The 16,932-nt window shown below is 44.0% G+C and overlaps 3 protein-coding genes across 4 annotated transcripts; all 3 read right to left on the bottom strand.

Annotated features, from left to right (window-relative positions):
- Nucleotides 1–73: 73 nt before the first annotated feature.
- On the bottom strand, nt 74–5,560 carry lpcat4 (lysophosphatidylcholine acyltransferase 4). Its single transcript, XM_086059562.1, has 13 exons — nt 5,038–5,560; nt 4,452–4,815; nt 3,840–3,952; nt 3,709–3,769; nt 3,480–3,538; nt 2,245–2,279; nt 2,116–2,170; nt 1,973–2,055; nt 1,769–1,894; nt 1,549–1,699; nt 1,369–1,461; nt 707–842; nt 74–537 (listed from the first exon to the last, which is right to left on the bottom strand). Exons 1-13 carry the CDS (start codon nt 5,131–5,133, stop codon nt 398–400), a joined length of 1,512 nt encoding a protein of 503 aa, XP_085915688.1. The 5' UTR covers nt 5,134–5,560; the 3' UTR covers nt 74–397.
- A 1,437-nt stretch (nt 5,561–6,997) lies between these two features.
- Nucleotides 6,998–9,301, bottom strand: emc4 (ER membrane protein complex subunit 4). 2 transcript variants are annotated; one of them, XM_086058326.1, is made up of 6 exons: nt 9,175–9,301; nt 8,541–8,674; nt 7,979–8,093; nt 7,753–7,906; nt 7,497–7,657; nt 6,998–7,415 (listed from the first exon to the last, which is right to left on the bottom strand). In XM_086058326.1, exons 2-6 carry the CDS (start codon nt 8,642–8,644, stop codon nt 7,380–7,382), a joined length of 570 nt encoding a protein of 189 aa, XP_085914452.1. In that variant the 5' UTR covers nt 8,645–8,674; nt 9,175–9,301; the 3' UTR covers nt 6,998–7,379. The 2 variants fall into 2 exon arrangements, with proteins under 2 accessions (XP_085914452.1, XP_085914454.1); XM_086058328.1 differs by having other exon boundaries at nt 8,541–8,671; nt 9,175–9,255.
- A 43-nt stretch (nt 9,302–9,344) lies between these two features.
- Nucleotides 9,345–16,867, bottom strand: cyld3 (cylindromatosis (turban tumor syndrome) 3). The gene is made up of 17 exons (XM_086058325.1): nt 16,757–16,867; nt 16,323–16,514; nt 16,085–16,199; nt 15,865–16,022; nt 15,309–15,782; nt 15,129–15,234; nt 14,610–15,040; nt 14,363–14,528; nt 13,738–13,879; nt 13,533–13,658; nt 12,405–12,496; nt 12,258–12,321; nt 11,986–12,172; nt 11,814–11,922; nt 10,105–10,223; nt 9,822–10,029; nt 9,345–9,747 (listed from the first exon to the last, which is right to left on the bottom strand). The coding sequence occupies exons 2-17, from the start codon at nt 16,491–16,493 to the stop codon at nt 9,563–9,565; spliced, it is 2,853 nt and encodes a 950-aa protein (XP_085914451.1). The 5' UTR covers nt 16,494–16,514; nt 16,757–16,867; the 3' UTR covers nt 9,345–9,562.
- Between the last annotated feature and the right edge of the window lie 65 nt (nt 16,868–16,932).

Below are 16,932 nucleotides of genomic sequence, written 5' to 3'. Positions count from 1 at the left end.
GCAGTCAAATTCCTTACTGACATACACAAAAGTTGTTGTAAAAATGTTTATTTCGATTCAAAACCCCTTTTATTTCTTCCAATACTAAAAAAAATATATATATTTAATTTTTAAAACGTAAACTAAATACAACAAACAGGTGAACAGTCAACATGTGAGCAAAGAAAACAAATGACATTTCATCGTAAATTCATATAAAAAAATACATTTACAATATTTTTTTGCACAGGTTTACCTAAAAATATCCACAGATAAAACAATATATATGGTAAAGGTATAGTTGGCACACACAAAATGCAACAATATTTAGAAGTATTCGGCTAAAGTGTCTCCTTGCATTAATGTAAAACAAATCTGTAACGGAATTATTATTATTTTTTAAAGCACACATGAATCTTCATATGATTTTTTTGCTGCCATTGTGCATGTTTCCGTTGTTGTTGACCAGCAACTGACGCCCCGACTGGCCGGGCTGCAGGTGCTCGCTCAACACTTTCTGATACGTCGGGTGGCTCGTCAACGCTCGCACAAATTTATCTTAGAAGCAAGTGGCACAGTACCAAAGTCAATAACAAGCTGAGACCTCAGAAAACAACAAAGATTACTTGAAAAATTAAATGCAATTTATCATTACCACTTTTTTTGTTTTGTTTTTAACAGAAGTATCTGCACAGTATTTTGCCAACTTTTGGTAATATTACGTTACCTTGACTTAACCAGCCACCACTGAAGACCTCAGAATAGAGCTTTTCAATGTGATGCTGACGTAAGCCCAGCAGCGCCCCCATCAGGCCAGACAGCTCCTCGGCAGTCAGAATTCCTGTCCCCTCTTCGTCAAACAACTGGAAGGTCAAAGGCCATTTCATTGATCTCACTGAACACCTGTTTATGACATTTATTCTACAGCCATCTTAAGGTGCATGTCCTGGTGTCCTCACTAGTAAGACAATTCAGCACACTAGTAGAACGACTGTTACTAGAAGCGTTTTTGCTACTACTAATGCCACATTTGGCATAAAAGTATGACAAAATATATGTTCCAAGTGAGGCAATTAGTTGAGAAATGTGTGCTATTAGTGACACACTAGTTGACATCTAGCGTTTCACTGGTACTGCTGGCAGTGCATAGTTTCACCTCACTAATATGAAGTAGTTGTCCTAAAGCTGGATATCAAGCCAATGTAATTACTAGAGTTTTGCCTCATTAGCAACATGTACTGAAGTCGTCTAACTAAGAGTATAACAACTGTGTATTAAGAGGCCAAAATTACCACTAGTTGTACAAACATACAAACAAAAATACGGTTGGGCTACTAATACACTAAATTACCATACTAGTGAGAATATCAATGTTGAGAACATAGTTACATTGAAGGCTGTGCGCAGGAGTGACTTGATGTCAACCAGTCCAGAGTGAGCGGCCACATTCAGATAGATTTGTCTCAGGTCCGCTACTTTTTCCTGAAAACCACAAAATAGAGTAGAAGACGCCAAGGTAACGGACATCACGTCACAGAGTCGACGCAACAACAAACATCCCCGTTGTACCTTGGAGTAAAGGCCGCAGATGCTCTCCGCCGTCTTCCGGTCGGCGAGACCCAGAAGTGCGGCGAGATCCTCGGCTCCAACCGACAAGGGTCCCGACTGACACCTGTCAATCATTCTGTCCAGCGCGGCTTCCACCTCACTTGCACCCAAGCTGATGCGCACAGATTACGGTTGATTGTTTACAAACGTGATGAAATATCCTAAATAGAGGTTTTCCTACCCGGCCTTGTGCAGCAGAGTCAGCGCTTCCCTGCCGGGTGACAGCAACGGGCAAGAGAGATGGCCCACTTTTTGGACGGGAACGCCACCTTCCATTACGTTGTCCGTAGCCGGGACGCCGAGGGCTCTGAAACACGGCGCCAGAACGCGTTTTGACTTTCATGTGCACAAAAGACTATTTACTACAAATGATTGTGCAACTTACTTTGCCATGAGCTTCTGTACATTGTCAGCGTACAGGTTGGGGTTGTTCCTCTCCTCCGGCGAAGGATTGTAGACGGGCAGGAACTGAAGTACAACATTTTGTTATGCCAAACATCAAAACATCACACATTCGCTCTCACGTACCTCCACAGTCACGTTGGTGTACAGTTGGGAGGCAGTGTGCCACAGCGCCTCGACCCTGTCAGACGGACGACAAACATGAGCATCTGCGCGAAGAATCCGAGTGTCACCAGGGACCAAGCAAGAACTCACCATGTCGTCCCTCTGTGTGTCCAGCGGACTGTATCCTGAAGCACAAAAAACACATTGGAAGATGCCATTCAAAACAAAAGCAAATAACACAATCACTTAGAGTACAATACAATTAGTTATAGCTGAATTGAATATGTTCCATTTTTCATCCAATCATAGTTCAACTTCTATTTGTTGCTATGCCAATTTCATCCGCTCAGGGTTGTCACAAATTCACAATCAGTCGTGCTGTTTGTTCAATCAATCACATTTTAAATTTGTCTGGCCATCACTGATGTCAGCCTTTTTACGTCCTTTGATTGGTTGGTCAGAGCACAACTTCAACTAGCTAAACCCATCTGTGTTGATCGGCACAAATTAGGACAGTCAATAATCAGCATCACTGGTGAGTATCAAGTATAATTGTACTTCAAAGTTTGTTGACTGTTATACAATACCTGTATTTCATTCGTGGATGGTTGTTTTTAAAATCATATATTTTTTAAAGTTTTTGCTATATAATATTTTCATAATATATATTTTTTAATCTTGCACATGAAATACACAGCATTAAAAAAAAACTATAATAAAAATAAATTAACTCATTCACTGCCATAAATTAATAATAATAAAAAAAGATCATTAAAAAATTAGGGGCAAGATGCAAAAATTTTTTTTAAATTGTAATTAATCGCACGACTTCACTAGTTAACTCATGATTAATCACAAATTTTATATCGGTTCTAAATGTACAATAATACAATTCTAGGTTTTCATACTCTTGTTAACAAAAGTGGGGAAAAAATGTTAAGAAGAAATAGTTAAAATGAAATTTTGACTTTTATAGCCGTCAATGGCAGTGAATGATTTTTTTTTTTTTAATGAAAAGATAAAAAATTCAAGGCGTCAGGCGATTAAAGTTTTTAATCGTAATTAATAGCATGACTTCACTGGTTAACTCGCGATTAATCACAAATTTCATATCGGTTCTAAATGTACAAAAAAAAAATCTAGGTTTTCATACTCTTGTTAACAAAAGTGGAAAAAAAGTTAAACTAATAGAAATAGTTCAAATTAATTGACGTTTATAACCGTCAATGGCAGTGAATGAGTTAAAAATTAAGCATTAAAAAAACAACTAATAAAAAGTATAATTACCAAAACCTCAAAACAAAATAACAAATTATAATGAAAACGCAAAGACTATTATAACCCTGGCATGTGTCAGATAGAGATAACAGCCAATCACCACTTACCAATTTGTTGGGGTAGCGCAACAGAACCGGTTGGACCGGGACGCCGCATAGGAAAGCACCTGCCAGCAAGTGAGCAAAGAAGGAGAAACTTGTCAAAGGAGAAAAATGAAATGACTCAAACATTAGGCAAACACTGCGCCCTTTTTCCTCCTCATGCCAATCATTCCAGAAAACCGCCTCGAGCGCCGCATCAGGACTAGACTGTCGGGACTGACTGGTCTCTCCTCACCGGGTTTGAACTTGATCAGAGCCTTGCCATTGGTGGTGGTGCCCTCGGGAAACATCAGCATCTGGGCAAGAGTCGCACACCCAAGAGATTTTAGAGGCGCTCGTAGGTTTTGAATAGTTGTTGTGCCTCACCTGAGGCCAGTAGCCGTTGGAGGTGATTCTCTCTGTGAGTTGGGCGACAGCCTTCCTCCTGGAATCCGGATCGCTCCTGCTCACCAGCACTGACTGGTTGAACTCCAGGAGCGCTAACACAAAAGCAGTTCAACACAGGTATGCAGTAGATATAAAAAGTCTACACCCCCTGTCAAATACCAGGTTTGGTGATATATAAAAAAATTTGAGATCAAGATAAATCATTTCTAATCTTTTCTCACCATTAATGTGAACTCCAACTTCTGCACCTCAAAGGATTTTTTTGTTTCCTTTTCACGCATAGCAAGTAAAGCGAACCTACTGAAATACCATGTTTGCAAAAGTGCACACACCCTCTGAAACTGGGGATGTAGCTGTGTTCAGAATGAACCAATCACATTCAAACTTTTGTTCAAGGGGAATCATCACAAAAGTGTTTATGTTGAAAATTTTCCCGATTGTGTTTAGGAGGTTTCGTTTTTGGTCCAATGAACTTGAAGATTGAACTTTATGGCCAGTTTGTTAAGTATGGTGATGACAGCATCATACTTTGGGTTTTTTAAGCAGGGGTGTGTAGACTTTGGTGCACATCCTCCATCCACTCTGACTTACCTCCGATGACGGGCAGGCTGCTGTTCTCCGAGCGGGACACCACAGTGGGCAGCTGGGTGGGATACATAACCAGCATGTCCAGAAAGGTGCTGTGGGGCGCCACCACCAACATGGGGGCCTCTTTCTGGCTGGCCCGCCGACCTTTGACCCGCACCCACACAAAGCCCATGGAGAAGAAAACGGCTCTGGCCAGGAGCCAGATGGCGGGATGGAGGAGCCAGCGGCGCCAGCCCGTGACGGGTCGGTTGCGATCCTCCACCGACAGGCCGGCCAGGCGTAGGCGGGCCAGAGGCCACATGAGGAGCAAGAACAAGCTCACCAGGACCAGCCGAACCGGGAAGAGGAAGCTTCCTAAAATGAGACCCTAAGGATAGAACAATCCCAATGACACTCAAGAACTGAATCTACATTTTGTGGCGTAGACAGAGGGAGATGTCAATATTTGCACATGAAATATGGCAGTAAGGAAACAGCATTGCTACGACACGGCAGCCATGTTGCCCAGGTGAAGCTTGCACCTGGCGTTGTCAAAACACTAACACGCAGCCTCTGTCACGCGTGGGAGAAGTTTGCATAAAGTTCTTACCCGGATCCTTTGGAAGCTGCTCATCGTCACCTCGTGAAAGAACTGATTCTTGAACCCATGATGGGACTCGTGGGCTCGACGATCCGACTTATCCATGGCGACAACAGCAAATCTGAAATAAAAATCTGTGGGCCGAATTTGGAGATGACGAGCCGCAAACTGAGCATGAAAAAAACACAAGATAACACAAACTCTAGCTCGAGAGAACGTGTCAGACAAGCAAAGGAAACATACTAATGGCAGCACGTGGAGGTTCGTAACGTACTTTAAAAAAATGACGAAATAAGCCGACGAGACCCGTCACAACACGCCCCTTTACTGTCATGACAGTCGGATGGTCCGACCGGTCTGAGGACTTATTTATTAGAAAGTGTGAAGAAAAAGGAAAAACAATCTCCAGTTTACAGTTTACTTACCGACATTTTCGGATTTTTGATTTTACGCACGCACGGTGTACGTCACTGTTAAATAGGTCCAAACAATGTATAGATTTGATAAATACGTTTTGTTTTTGTTGCTGCCTCTCACGATAACTGCATTTACCGCACAACACGCCAACCAGTTTTGTTGCGCTAACCTCTACTTGAATCACATACACATGCGGCCAATAAAACGGACTCGTCCATTGCATGATTAACAGCCAACATAGCCTGGAGTCTAGTAACATAAAAAATAAATATCTAATTACGTTTGTTTCGATTTTTTTTTTTTGTTAAGCTTTTGCACATTGTACATATTTTTAAGCCCTAAAATAAACTTTGTTTAACTAAGCCATTTCCCTTTGTTTCAGGTATGTCTGTTTATAGTTACAACATACCATTCGCTTGACGTTATTTAAAGCAATACACCATCTATTAAAAACTAACCAGCTATCTTGTGAAATGGTTAATTTAAACTCTTCAATTAAAAAAAAAAATCAATTTATGTTGAGCAATTATGAACAGTCACGTGATCATCGTGAATAACGTGACTGCGAATGACTGCAGAGAGACTAACGAGAAATAATTGCGTCCCACTGCAGACATCAAAGGTGGACATTGCAAATAAGCACGTCTTCAAAAGTGTCATGTTTGGGTTCTGTTTTCCTTGTGTGTTCTCCCTTGGTCTTGTTAAGTGTGTAATCCTGCCCTTCCTCGTATGAACCAATCAGTGCCCTCAGCCACTTGTGTCTTGCCCCAGGTGTGTCTTGTTGTGTCATTAGCGTGTGTGTAATTAGTCTCCTGTCTCGCCACTGTCTGTGTTGTTTCATTGTCTTTTCCCTCATGTCATGCTGCCCGTTTTTGCCTTGTTCTGTCAGGAGGATGGAGTTTGTTGGAGGACCCAAATGCAGGGAGCAAAAGCAGCCAGGCAAGGATGCAGTAAAAAAGGGGATTTAATTAAGAAAAAAGTGGAGGACCCAAATGCAGGGAGCAAAAGCAGCCAGGCAAGGATGCAGTAAAAAAGGGGATTTAATTAAGAAAAAAAGGCAAACAAGGTACTTGGCCAAAATAACAAAATCCAAAAACACAAGTCAAAGCAACAAACCAAACAGGAACACTGCGAAGCAAGGCACAATGACGACAGGACATGGCATGGGTGTGATAGCGACAACGACTCAACCAAGACTGAACTAAATACAAGCCAACTGAAGAGACGAGAGACACCTAGACAAGACACAAGTGGCTGAGGGCACGACACCGGGATGACAAACACAGGAGGACATGATAAAACTTGACGAGACATTGACAAAGGGAGACACACTAGGAAAACATGACCAATAAAACAAACCAAAACACAGACCATGACAAAAAGCAGTAGTCACGGGGGACTCACACTTTTATTCTCTATACACAATGCCTAATCGAATACTGCTAAATTAGTTATAAGTGGTATGTTCTTTTAATACTGTTTGTGTACATTTGAAGTTTTTTTGTACAGCTAAAGCAGTTTTAGTAGTTGTTCTTGCTGTGACAAAGACGAGTTTCATTTTAAATCAAGATTTTATTTCAAGAGAGCAAATCATTATACATTAGAGGTTTAGTTACACATTTCTGACTTGTGTGCTAAGAGGAAGCAGATGAATGAACATTAAGAATTGTTTTCAGAATATGAGCATAACCAAAAAAACTCCAGGTATCAGGTTATGGAAGTCGTTCCGTGAAACATGCAGAGGACACAGAGCACTGCGGCTCATAAACAGCGATGTGTCTGTCCAAAATGAAACAAAAACAAGGCAAAACAAAGTGACACTGCCAAAAAGACTGGCCGGCGATAGTACGTCAAAGGCTCCTGATCCAGGGTCGTCTCGGTGGCTGTGACACAAACCGGGAATAGTTTTCTGACGAGTGCGTGTGCCACCCGCTTCACAAAACCATCCCGCCTCCCATCATCTCCAGCCTCTGAGTGAACACACATTTGTTTCACTTGACCAGCTCAGTTCATCATTCAAGAGACCCTTTGTAATGTGTCTGTAACACTACCTGAGGAGGCTCAATGAAAGCCAGCCAATCGGACGAGTGCGTGGGCAGCAGGCCCATCGATTGACACTTGTAGATGGCCAACGCCGAGCCCAGCAGGTTACCCACCAGGTAGACCAGTCCCTGAAGCCATTGCTGACTGGAGCTCTCCAAAAGCTTGAAGGCTGTTCAAGACACCAGAGGAAGACAAGCAGAGGTTGCCGAGCTAAATGGTGGCCCCTTGAGGAGAGGTGGTCAACTTCTGAAAGGCGACACTCACTGGCTGACATAGACATGAGAGCCTGTATGGGCCTCCAAGCCATCATGCACACCATCATGATGGGGAAGATGGAGATGGTGTTCCCCGACATGTACATGATGAACAGGTTCATGGGGATCTGTTTGAGAGGGCCCAGCGCCACATCCCAGCATCGCTGTCAAGACAGAAGGAGCACAGTCAACAATGCACCGACAGAAAAAATGCACGGCATTTTCATCCGACTCACCTTCTCCACCAGGTTCTTGTCCGTCTCCTGGATGCTGGTGTCAGGAACGGGCTTCTCCGAATAGCCGATGGGATAAACAACATCTCCCTGACCGGCCTGGCGGTCGCTACGACACCTGGAGCAAAGGAGAACCGCTGTTATCTCAACTAAGAGTCCAAACTAAATAGTGTTCACCTGCCAACAATCAAACAATTCTACATTCATATCAATGAGATACTTTATCCTTTGGGCACTTTACTACCACGGAAAAGTATGATCCGAATGTCTGTAAAGGGGTGCGAAAGGTCTGGTTTAGAATCACTGTGATTTCCTTTTACAATTTCAGTATTGGTATAAAAAACTGTTAAATTCTTCTGTATGTAGATGACACAGACACAGTTTACTACTTAGCTGATTTAGTGCTGCAAAACGTATTTGATTTCAATGTAATCCAAAGCACTCTTGCTTAAACTGGTTAAATTCAATCAATTTAAAACATATCACCAAAAAAGAATCAAAGGAGAGGATCAAAACTACTCTTGCATGCTTTGGGAAGTGTTTTTTTTTCTATTACATCATTTACCTAGTGTTGCCTAAGCTCAGCTCCAGAGCCCACTTCATCCTCCTAGAACCAGCTCCTCCTCGAGTGGACAAAACTCCCCCTCCTTGTCCCCCTGGAGATGCCATGGCAACTGAATGGGCCGCAAAATAAGCCTGCTAAAGATAAATAAGACACACAAACAGAAATCAGCATTTACATTTTAAATGAAAATACAAATTATTTGAAGTTCCATTTTTGGTCTCCCCCCTCGGTATCAATAGATATAATTTATGCATGTATAGAATCCAAGTCGGAATTTTGACATCGTTTTTTTTTTTTACTGGCTCTGCCTAACCAAACGGCAATTTTCAGTTCGTTTACATGTGGTGGCATCGGATAAATCTAGTCTTTCGTTAACCGGGAGGTACGCGTGACGTCACAAAAAGGTCACCATCGATTTATTTCCCTGACATTTCAATGCCACTCGCCAGATCGGATTCTTTTTGATTTGGCTTGTGTCAGAGTGGCGTTGTAGCCTCAATTAGCAACACCTGCTAGCATGCCACCTGGAGAAAGCCCAAACGAGCATGACTGCGCGAGATAAGACGCGTTAGACTACAACAGCCCAACTTTGTGATCAAACTAGCCTTTCAACGCCACTAAATTCTGCGCTTACCTTTTAAAATGTTCCAAAGCGAGGCTAGCGACTCTTTCGGATGATCACAGGAGTCAAGACTCTTCTTCGCCGCTTCCGGCGTCGTATTGATGAGTTGATGTTGCGCAATGACTCACAGTGCTCCCTTGTGGCCTTTCGGGAGAAGTACTGCATTGTCCACATCAAACGAGTTCAATTAATTTGGCTTTTATTATTATACACTTTGATCATTTGTCATTGCCACCAGCTAACAAGCCAACCCATGAAGAATTCAAGTTTGGACATCATGGCTATCTTAGTGCAAACATTCAAGACACATAATGTCACACATTATAAAATGGCAGTGCAATTTTCATTGTAACAAGTAAATGCGACATTCAGGCTCAAGAGAGACTCGAGGTTGTACTTGTCATTTGTACAGGCTGAGTTCAGGACTATAGTACAAACACATATAAGAGTCGCACAGCAGCCGGCGAGCGCGCTCCGGAAGAGAGACGGGGTCCACCCTGCCCAGCTCCTCCTCTGACAGGTTGAGGTAGCATCCCACCTCGGGACACGGCCTCACCAGGGGGACGTTGAAGCCGTTTTCACCTCCTGTAACAAACATCTGGCAGGTTGATTCGGCTGACGGGGTTTTTGACGGAATGAGCGGCGACTTTGCATCTCACCTTGGCGGTCGGCCATGCTGTCAAAGAAGAGCCAATCGGAGGGCAGAGGCCCGTGTTTGACAAAGCTGACGTAGTGGCTGGTCTCGATGCACGTCACGGCGAACAGAGACAACTGCTGGCGGGTGCAGTCGAGGGAGCCGTTCCACTCCCCCCCAGGGACGTCGATCTTCCGAGGGCAGTGAGACGTCCGCTTCTTGTGACAGTGAACCTGACAACAAAGACGAGCGCTGACGTGCGAGGCGCTTTGCGGTGAGCGGCCGGCTTGGGGGCCGAGCCCACGTACCTGAGTGTTGCAGGTGTTGCAGTATTGTTTGAGGTGTCCCGGTGTGATGTCTCGGTCTTCGTAACACTCCGCGCACTCCCACTGGGCTAACGCCTGACAGACGCTGCACTGCCTCAAAGCTAAATGAATGAGCACACATTCAGACAAGCACATTAATCCTAATAAAATGGAAAATCTGATTTGTATGCATTAACCACTTGTAAGAGTTGAAAATAGCTTGAGGACAAATATATTAACGCTCATCTGTCTGATAAGTGTCGTAAAACTTCGCCTCTTCCGTCATTTTGTGGGAGCTGTGCAGCATTATATCACCTCAAGACAGAAAGTCTTGATAATTTTTAGACAATAAGGAGTGAAAGTAGTTAGATTACATACAGTCCATTTGAAGTAGCCTGTTTTGTTGAAAGAAGATTGCTGTAATGCTTCGGTGCTTAACTCATTTGCTCCCAAAAACGTATCAATATGTTCTATTTTAAATGTTTTCAGTGTCCCAAAGACATTGTTTATATGTGTTTTTTTTTATGCTAGAGCATACAGAAGGCTTTGATGCAGCCTCTCAACTGCAGAGAACGGTTGAGGAAATGGTAGTTATTACACAAACGGCCAGCAGGTGGCAGCAGAGCAAAATAGATCAAACAGGGCCATGTTTAAAAAAAGCTCATTTACCCACGGCGAATAATGATGAAACTTAGCTATATTCTAATGCTAATTGCTGTAAAACTGAAACAGATAGAAATATACTTTTTATTCCTGATGAAAGAAGAGGCTCTAATCTTTCTTTTGATAGGTTCCATGTTTTTATAGAAATAGAACACAATATTCTGTGGGCCTTGCAAAATCAGTCAAAATCCCGTAAACCAGCTGGGAGCGGAGGGGATTGCTTCAGTGAAAATGGCTGGGAGTGAATGAATTAAGGAACTGGCCAGCCATGCAAATAAGTGCGTTCAGATACATTTCCAACTATGAAACTAATTTTATTTATGGCATCACTCAGCTCGAAGACCTACTATCTAAATAAATTGCAGTAGAAAAAAAGCAATTTTTAGTAGGGCTGGGTATCGATTCTAATTTTCTCAATCAATTCGATTTCGATTCACAAGAATTCGATTCGATTTGATTAACTTCAATTCAATCCAATATTGATTCATTATGGAACATCAATTCTTCTTAAATATCAAAAACATGATGAAAACTCCACAAACATTAAATTCCAAATAAAATTTTGCGGAGACAATAACTGCTTAAATGATTTAGTTTAATCATGAAAGTAACATGTGATATAATCGTGTTATACGCAAACATTGACATCAGCCATGATGAGATGAAAATGTTTTCAAAATTCTAATTCAACAAATGTAAATATAAATTAAAACGTGCAACAAGTCAGGTCTTTCATAAATGTAAGAAAATACTTTTAAATTGAAGTGAGCTTTCTTGTGAATTTATGGGAAAAATTGATTATTTCATGGTTTTATGAATTGATATCAAGTTTGAAAAGGAAAAATGATTCACTATTATAAACGATTATTCTATTTTTTAAAACTCAGCCCTCATTTTTTAGCATATTAAATTAGAGATTGAACATGATTTCGAGGTAAAGTGTTTTGATTTCCTGAAAAGCTTCAAATTTGGAACATTTCAAAAGTTGAACTTCCCATGCAAAAGTACTGTTGCCAACCCTATTGAACATTGAATAAATTGTCGGTTACTGTCATCCAGCAGGTCTGTGATGTCCAGGCTGAGGGTGGGCAAGGTGATGTCAAACATTTTGAAGTCCTTCCCAAAGCGGGGCATGAGCAGAAGGAGGCAGGACGGAGCCTGTGGTGGGGGTCAAATACAGTTGAAGGATTTTACCGGACGCGACGCCGTGCCTCCGCTTACCTCCGCTAACTTGAGTCCACCGTGGAGGAAGGAGGACTCCAGCAAGGTCTGGACGCTGGCCACCTTAATGGGGGTGAAGAGCGGCGTGGGCAGCAAAACGGACGCGTCTGCGGGCGAGGGCGAACGAGGAACGTGAGGTGGGAAGAGCTGGTAGAGGTGACACTCCTGCGGCTTTTGAGACAACGATCTAAGAGGGGAGAAAGAAAACATATTTTATTCATCCGGTGAAAGAAATTAAATCATCAAAAGAGAGCAAGGAGGTGTGGCGCCACCTGATCCTGAGGAGCGGCTTGACACGGAGGAGCAGGAAGAGCTTGTTGAGGAACTCCTCCGGATCTGGGCAGACATTAAAAGGAGAAGCGGCATGGCGGCATTCCTGGCGCAGAAAGTTGAAGTGCACGGCGCTCTCGCTCACATACCTTTCTCCTGGTTGGTGAAGCCGGCGTCTTTGTTGGCCGCCTCCAACAGTCGCCTCAAGGCCATGGTCTTGCTAGCGCACACGTAGCCGTACCTGCAAAATAGACAGGCGTGAAGGAAAAGGTCATATTTGATCATGTACAAGTCGTGGACAGTGTTATAAAAGCCCGCGGGGTTAGGGCAGGGGTCAGCAACCTTTCCTAGAAAATGAGCCATTTTAGGCTAAAAATGTGTCTGAAGCCACAAAACATTTGAAGATTGTGAAGCTGTGTGTTAGTGTTAGTCTAATCGACTGAGGGCCCAAGAACTAATTAGAGCTGCACCGCAATTTTTCATAAATTTTTAGACTTTTCTGCCTTTCTGTCAAATTGCTTTTTGGGCAATTTTATGGACATAGATGGTAATTTTCTGCATCTTTTTTTTGTTGACATTTTATGGCTATTTTTTGGAGAGAAAAAAATCTGTCAATTTTCTGACATTTTCGGGATTTCTTCTTTTGTTTTTGGACATTTTATGTTTACTTTTTGAGCATTTTCTTTTCTGCCTTTTCTTAAATCATTGTTCTGACTTTAATGGCAATTTTGTGAACATTTGATAGTAATTTGGGGGATTTCTTCTTTTGTTTTTCGACACTTTATAGTTACTTTTTGAGCGTTCTGCCTTAAAAAAAAAATCTGACTTTTTTTTTTTGCCAATCCCAAAGACATTTTATGGTAATTTTCTGCTGTTCTTCTTTTGTTTGTCAACATTTTATGGCTTCTTTTTGAACGTTTTCTACCTTTTTATTCAATTCTCTGCCATTTTTTGCAATTCCGAAGACATTTAATGGTAATTTTATGCTTTTCCTCTTCCTTTTGGACATTTTAAAGTAATTTCTAATACCTTTCATCTACCTTTCGTCTCTCTTTTTCTGACAACTTTCAATTTGGACTCTGACATTTAAAACATTTTTTAAATTATTTTTTGTTTAAATATATATATATATATATATATATATATATATATATATATATAATTTTTTTTGAGAGATCCACAGGAGAGGGACCAAAGAGCCACATGTGGCTCCAGAGCCACAGGTTGCAGACCCCCAGGTTAAGGGGTTACAGCCAAAGGTCAAGTGACAGGCGGACCTGCGCAGGGGGTTGACGATGTCGCAGCGCAACAGGTCCTGAGCTTGACCGGAGCTCGAGTCGGCTTGCGTGTTGTCCGAGCAGCAGAACAGCAGCGAGTCTGCCGAGCTGCAGCAGGAGAAGAGGCTGCGGACGGCGAGATGGAGTGAGACGTAATGCGGCAATCGATGCTTCACTGAATGCGGGTGCGTAATTAGCGCGCCACCTGAACAGCGTGGCGTCCAGGTAGCAGGAGTTAAGGTGACCCTGGATGCCTTTCTTCCAGCCATGGTACAGTTCCTTGGCCTCGTCCCCGTCTGCGGGAAAAGTGTCGTCCTCCACGCGCTCGCTGCCCCACTCGGCGAAAGCTGCCCAGAGCCAAAATGTAAGCTTTTTAAGTCTAAGTCAACCCCCCAAAATAATCCTTGACAATAGTATGTTCTATGCAGTAGTCAGTATACGTGTTAGTGGAATATGAGCCAAGCAGCAAAATCCAGCAGGCGGCCATTTTGCCACTTGATCGAGTGAAAATGACATCACTGTTGCTCAGGTCTCGTGTAAGAACCAATCACAGCTCAGCTTCAGAAAACAGGTGAGATTGGTCGTTGCCTGAGCCCTGCGCAACTGTGATGTCATCTTCAGTTGACAGCAAGTGGCAAAATGGCCGCCCCCTGAGATGGATAAAAAAACGGCTGGAATTTGCTGCATAACTCATATTCCACAAATGTAATAATAATCCGAATGTCATATTTAAACGAGTGAGGCACATATAAGATATTTTTGCCAAGAATTGCTTAAGGTTGACTTTCCCTTTGACCCGCGGGAAAAAGTACACGGCGCAGCCTGTTCACCTATGGAGTTGCAGCGCTCCACTTGATTGACCCGAGCTTCGGGAACAGGGAATCGGGAATCCCGCCGGCAATTACAGAGTTTGACGAAGAGTCCCTTGTTTGGCGGGCAGTAGAAGTGACGCTCGCCATGGTACGTGCCGTCGGATCCTGCCGACACCTCCTGCTCCTGTGCGGGCAAATGGAAGTGGCACCTTTTATAAATAAAGTTTTCTGAATCTGAACCAAGCACTGGACAGAATAAATTTACCAGCTCGATGCCTGCCACCGCCTCGCTAGCCCCCTCGATGCGTCCAATCCAGCGGATCACACCGTAAAGTGGCGGGTCGTTCACTTCCACCATGTAGCCCACTTCCAGGACTTCCCCGTTGTCGTCTGGCGACCCGGGCGGAGAATGCGGGGCGTGCGTGCCGTTTATGTGCTGCTCCACCGCTCGATCGGTGGGTTTAGGAGGCGGCTGCGGGGGCGGGGGCGGGGGCGGTGGTGGAGGCAGGGTATTGTGAAGCGGCTTCGGCCGCGGTAGAGGAGGAATGGGTTTGAAGGGTTTTTTGGGGGGCGGCAACAGGGCCACCTTGAGAACAGAGGTGGGCAGCAACTCAGCGGCCGGTTTGGCGGCAGGTGGCGAGGTCTTCATGATGGATTTGAGGACTTGGGCGGGAGGGATGGCGGAAATCTGGGACTCTGTGGTTGACAACAAGAGCAACGCATAATGGGCCAGATGTGGAATCACTTCATTTCATTTAAAAGCATCTACAACGGGTCCCTCTACCTGGGGACACCTTAGAGGAAGGAAGCAGTTTTCCATACAGGTCAGAAGGAATCTGGCAGAGCTTCTCTCCTCTATAATGGCCGTCCCAGTTTCCCATCGGAGTGTCCTGAAAGACAAAACAGCAAATGATTAACACTCTGCCCAGTGCTAAACATCCCCGGACTGAATGAAGCAACTGACCAGCAAGACGCCCACGTGAATCAGAGATAAGGACTGGCGGGGAAGTGGACCACAGAAGCGCACCTCTCCACTCACAACCGAACCCTCCAAAGGGACGCTAACCCGCTGGCCAACACTAAACGGCAGCACCGACGCAGGGCTGCGAACCAGGTGTTGAGACGTGTGCTCAGCCGATCCGGCAGAAAACTGAGACTGAGACTGAGGAGGGACAGTGGCCAGGGGTAGATGGACGTGACGCCCGGAACTGCCGGCGGGCGGCTGAATATGTGTGGGGCGAATGTCGTTGTGATGGTGGCGGACGCTGCTGCGGCGGGGAGGGCGCTCCCTTTCCCGCTCCCTTTCTTGGGTGTCTGGATCGTTGCTGCTGGACCAGTGTCTGATCTTGATGTGGCTGACCGGCAGGAAGACAGCAGAGCCCTCAGGACAGGTGAAAAGACCATTGCCGGTGCCCTTGCCTTTGCCCGTCGCAGAGCCCTGCAGCCGAGGAGGGGGCGATTGAACCAGCTGACTAATAAAAGAGTAAGCAGAATGTTCAACTCTCACTGTGAGATTTTACTTTGAGTTGCACCCCAAAATACTGAGGTCTGGTCCCTTCTGTCAGTGGTCCGATGTATTTGAGTTCAGCCTCGGCGAGCTCATCCGCTTGGTCCATTTGGACCCACAAGGGTGTGCCAGCAGGCAGGTTGGCCAAGTCGTACAGCTTCTCACGATTGCCTGATGACAAAAAAAACAATGAAGGCTCCCGTTGAACCCTTTCGTTTTGCGTGTATACTTACGTAGTAGTTCCAGGCGAGCCTCTTGGGCCACGGGCTCCAACAGGCCAACACACTCAGTTGGGACATCAAGCAGAATTCTTCTGTCCAATTCAACAATTACGTCAAGTTCCAGCATCTGAGTAGAACCCAGAGGGGACATATCCGTTTGACATAATCTGATCACACCCCAAAGACCGGTAACTACTGAGGAAGAAAATCCTTGCGCGTGAAGATATTTCAAAATGGTGCTCACTGGTACCTTCACACGTCGAAACTCGGCTTTGCTCTTACTCGACTGTCTATCCGAGCACATGGACCCCCGCGGTAGCATGATGGTACCTTCCAAAGGGTCCTTGACATTTTGGTCGTTCGACAGCAAGAATATTTGGGGGGGGCGTCCTTTCCTTCTCAGGTCATGAGCCCCTGACATGTTTCGTGTGGTTACTCGTAGCTGGTCGACAGATAAAGGGAAGCTTTCACTTAGGATTTTTAATTAATATTGATTATTATACTACTAAACATGCTCCATGATACGACTAAAGTCACGCAAGAAAGTAAAGTTTCACATTGTGCTAATCATCTATCAGAATTAGTTCAAGCTCGTTTGTCATATATATTATATAGGCAACGTGTTCTTAATTTAAAACCAACCGGAGGTTTTGATAGGGAGGAAAGCCTTTTCGAAAAACTTACCAACTCAAATGTCAATCAGCCAGAAGTCAGGAACTCTCACAACAAACCGAACGGTAAAGCCGGAAGTGCGAAGACTGACAAGAGTGCCAACCAATGAAAAGTCGGGAAAGTTTCACAGCCAATCAGATCAAACAAAGGCGTTTCTTTGCGGCTTCCTTTAACGCTCTGTTAAAAAT

The sequence above is a fragment of the Leptonotus elevatus genome, chromosome 17 (genome assembly GCF_054856555.1).
Source record: "Leptonotus elevatus isolate MCC_2025b chromosome 17, RoL_Lele_1.0, whole genome shotgun sequence".
Classification (NCBI taxonomy): domain Eukaryota; kingdom Metazoa; phylum Chordata; class Actinopteri; order Syngnathiformes; family Syngnathidae; genus Leptonotus; species Leptonotus elevatus.
Note: the sequence above shows the minus strand (reverse complement) of the source record. Positions and strands in the feature narration are given on the sequence as shown.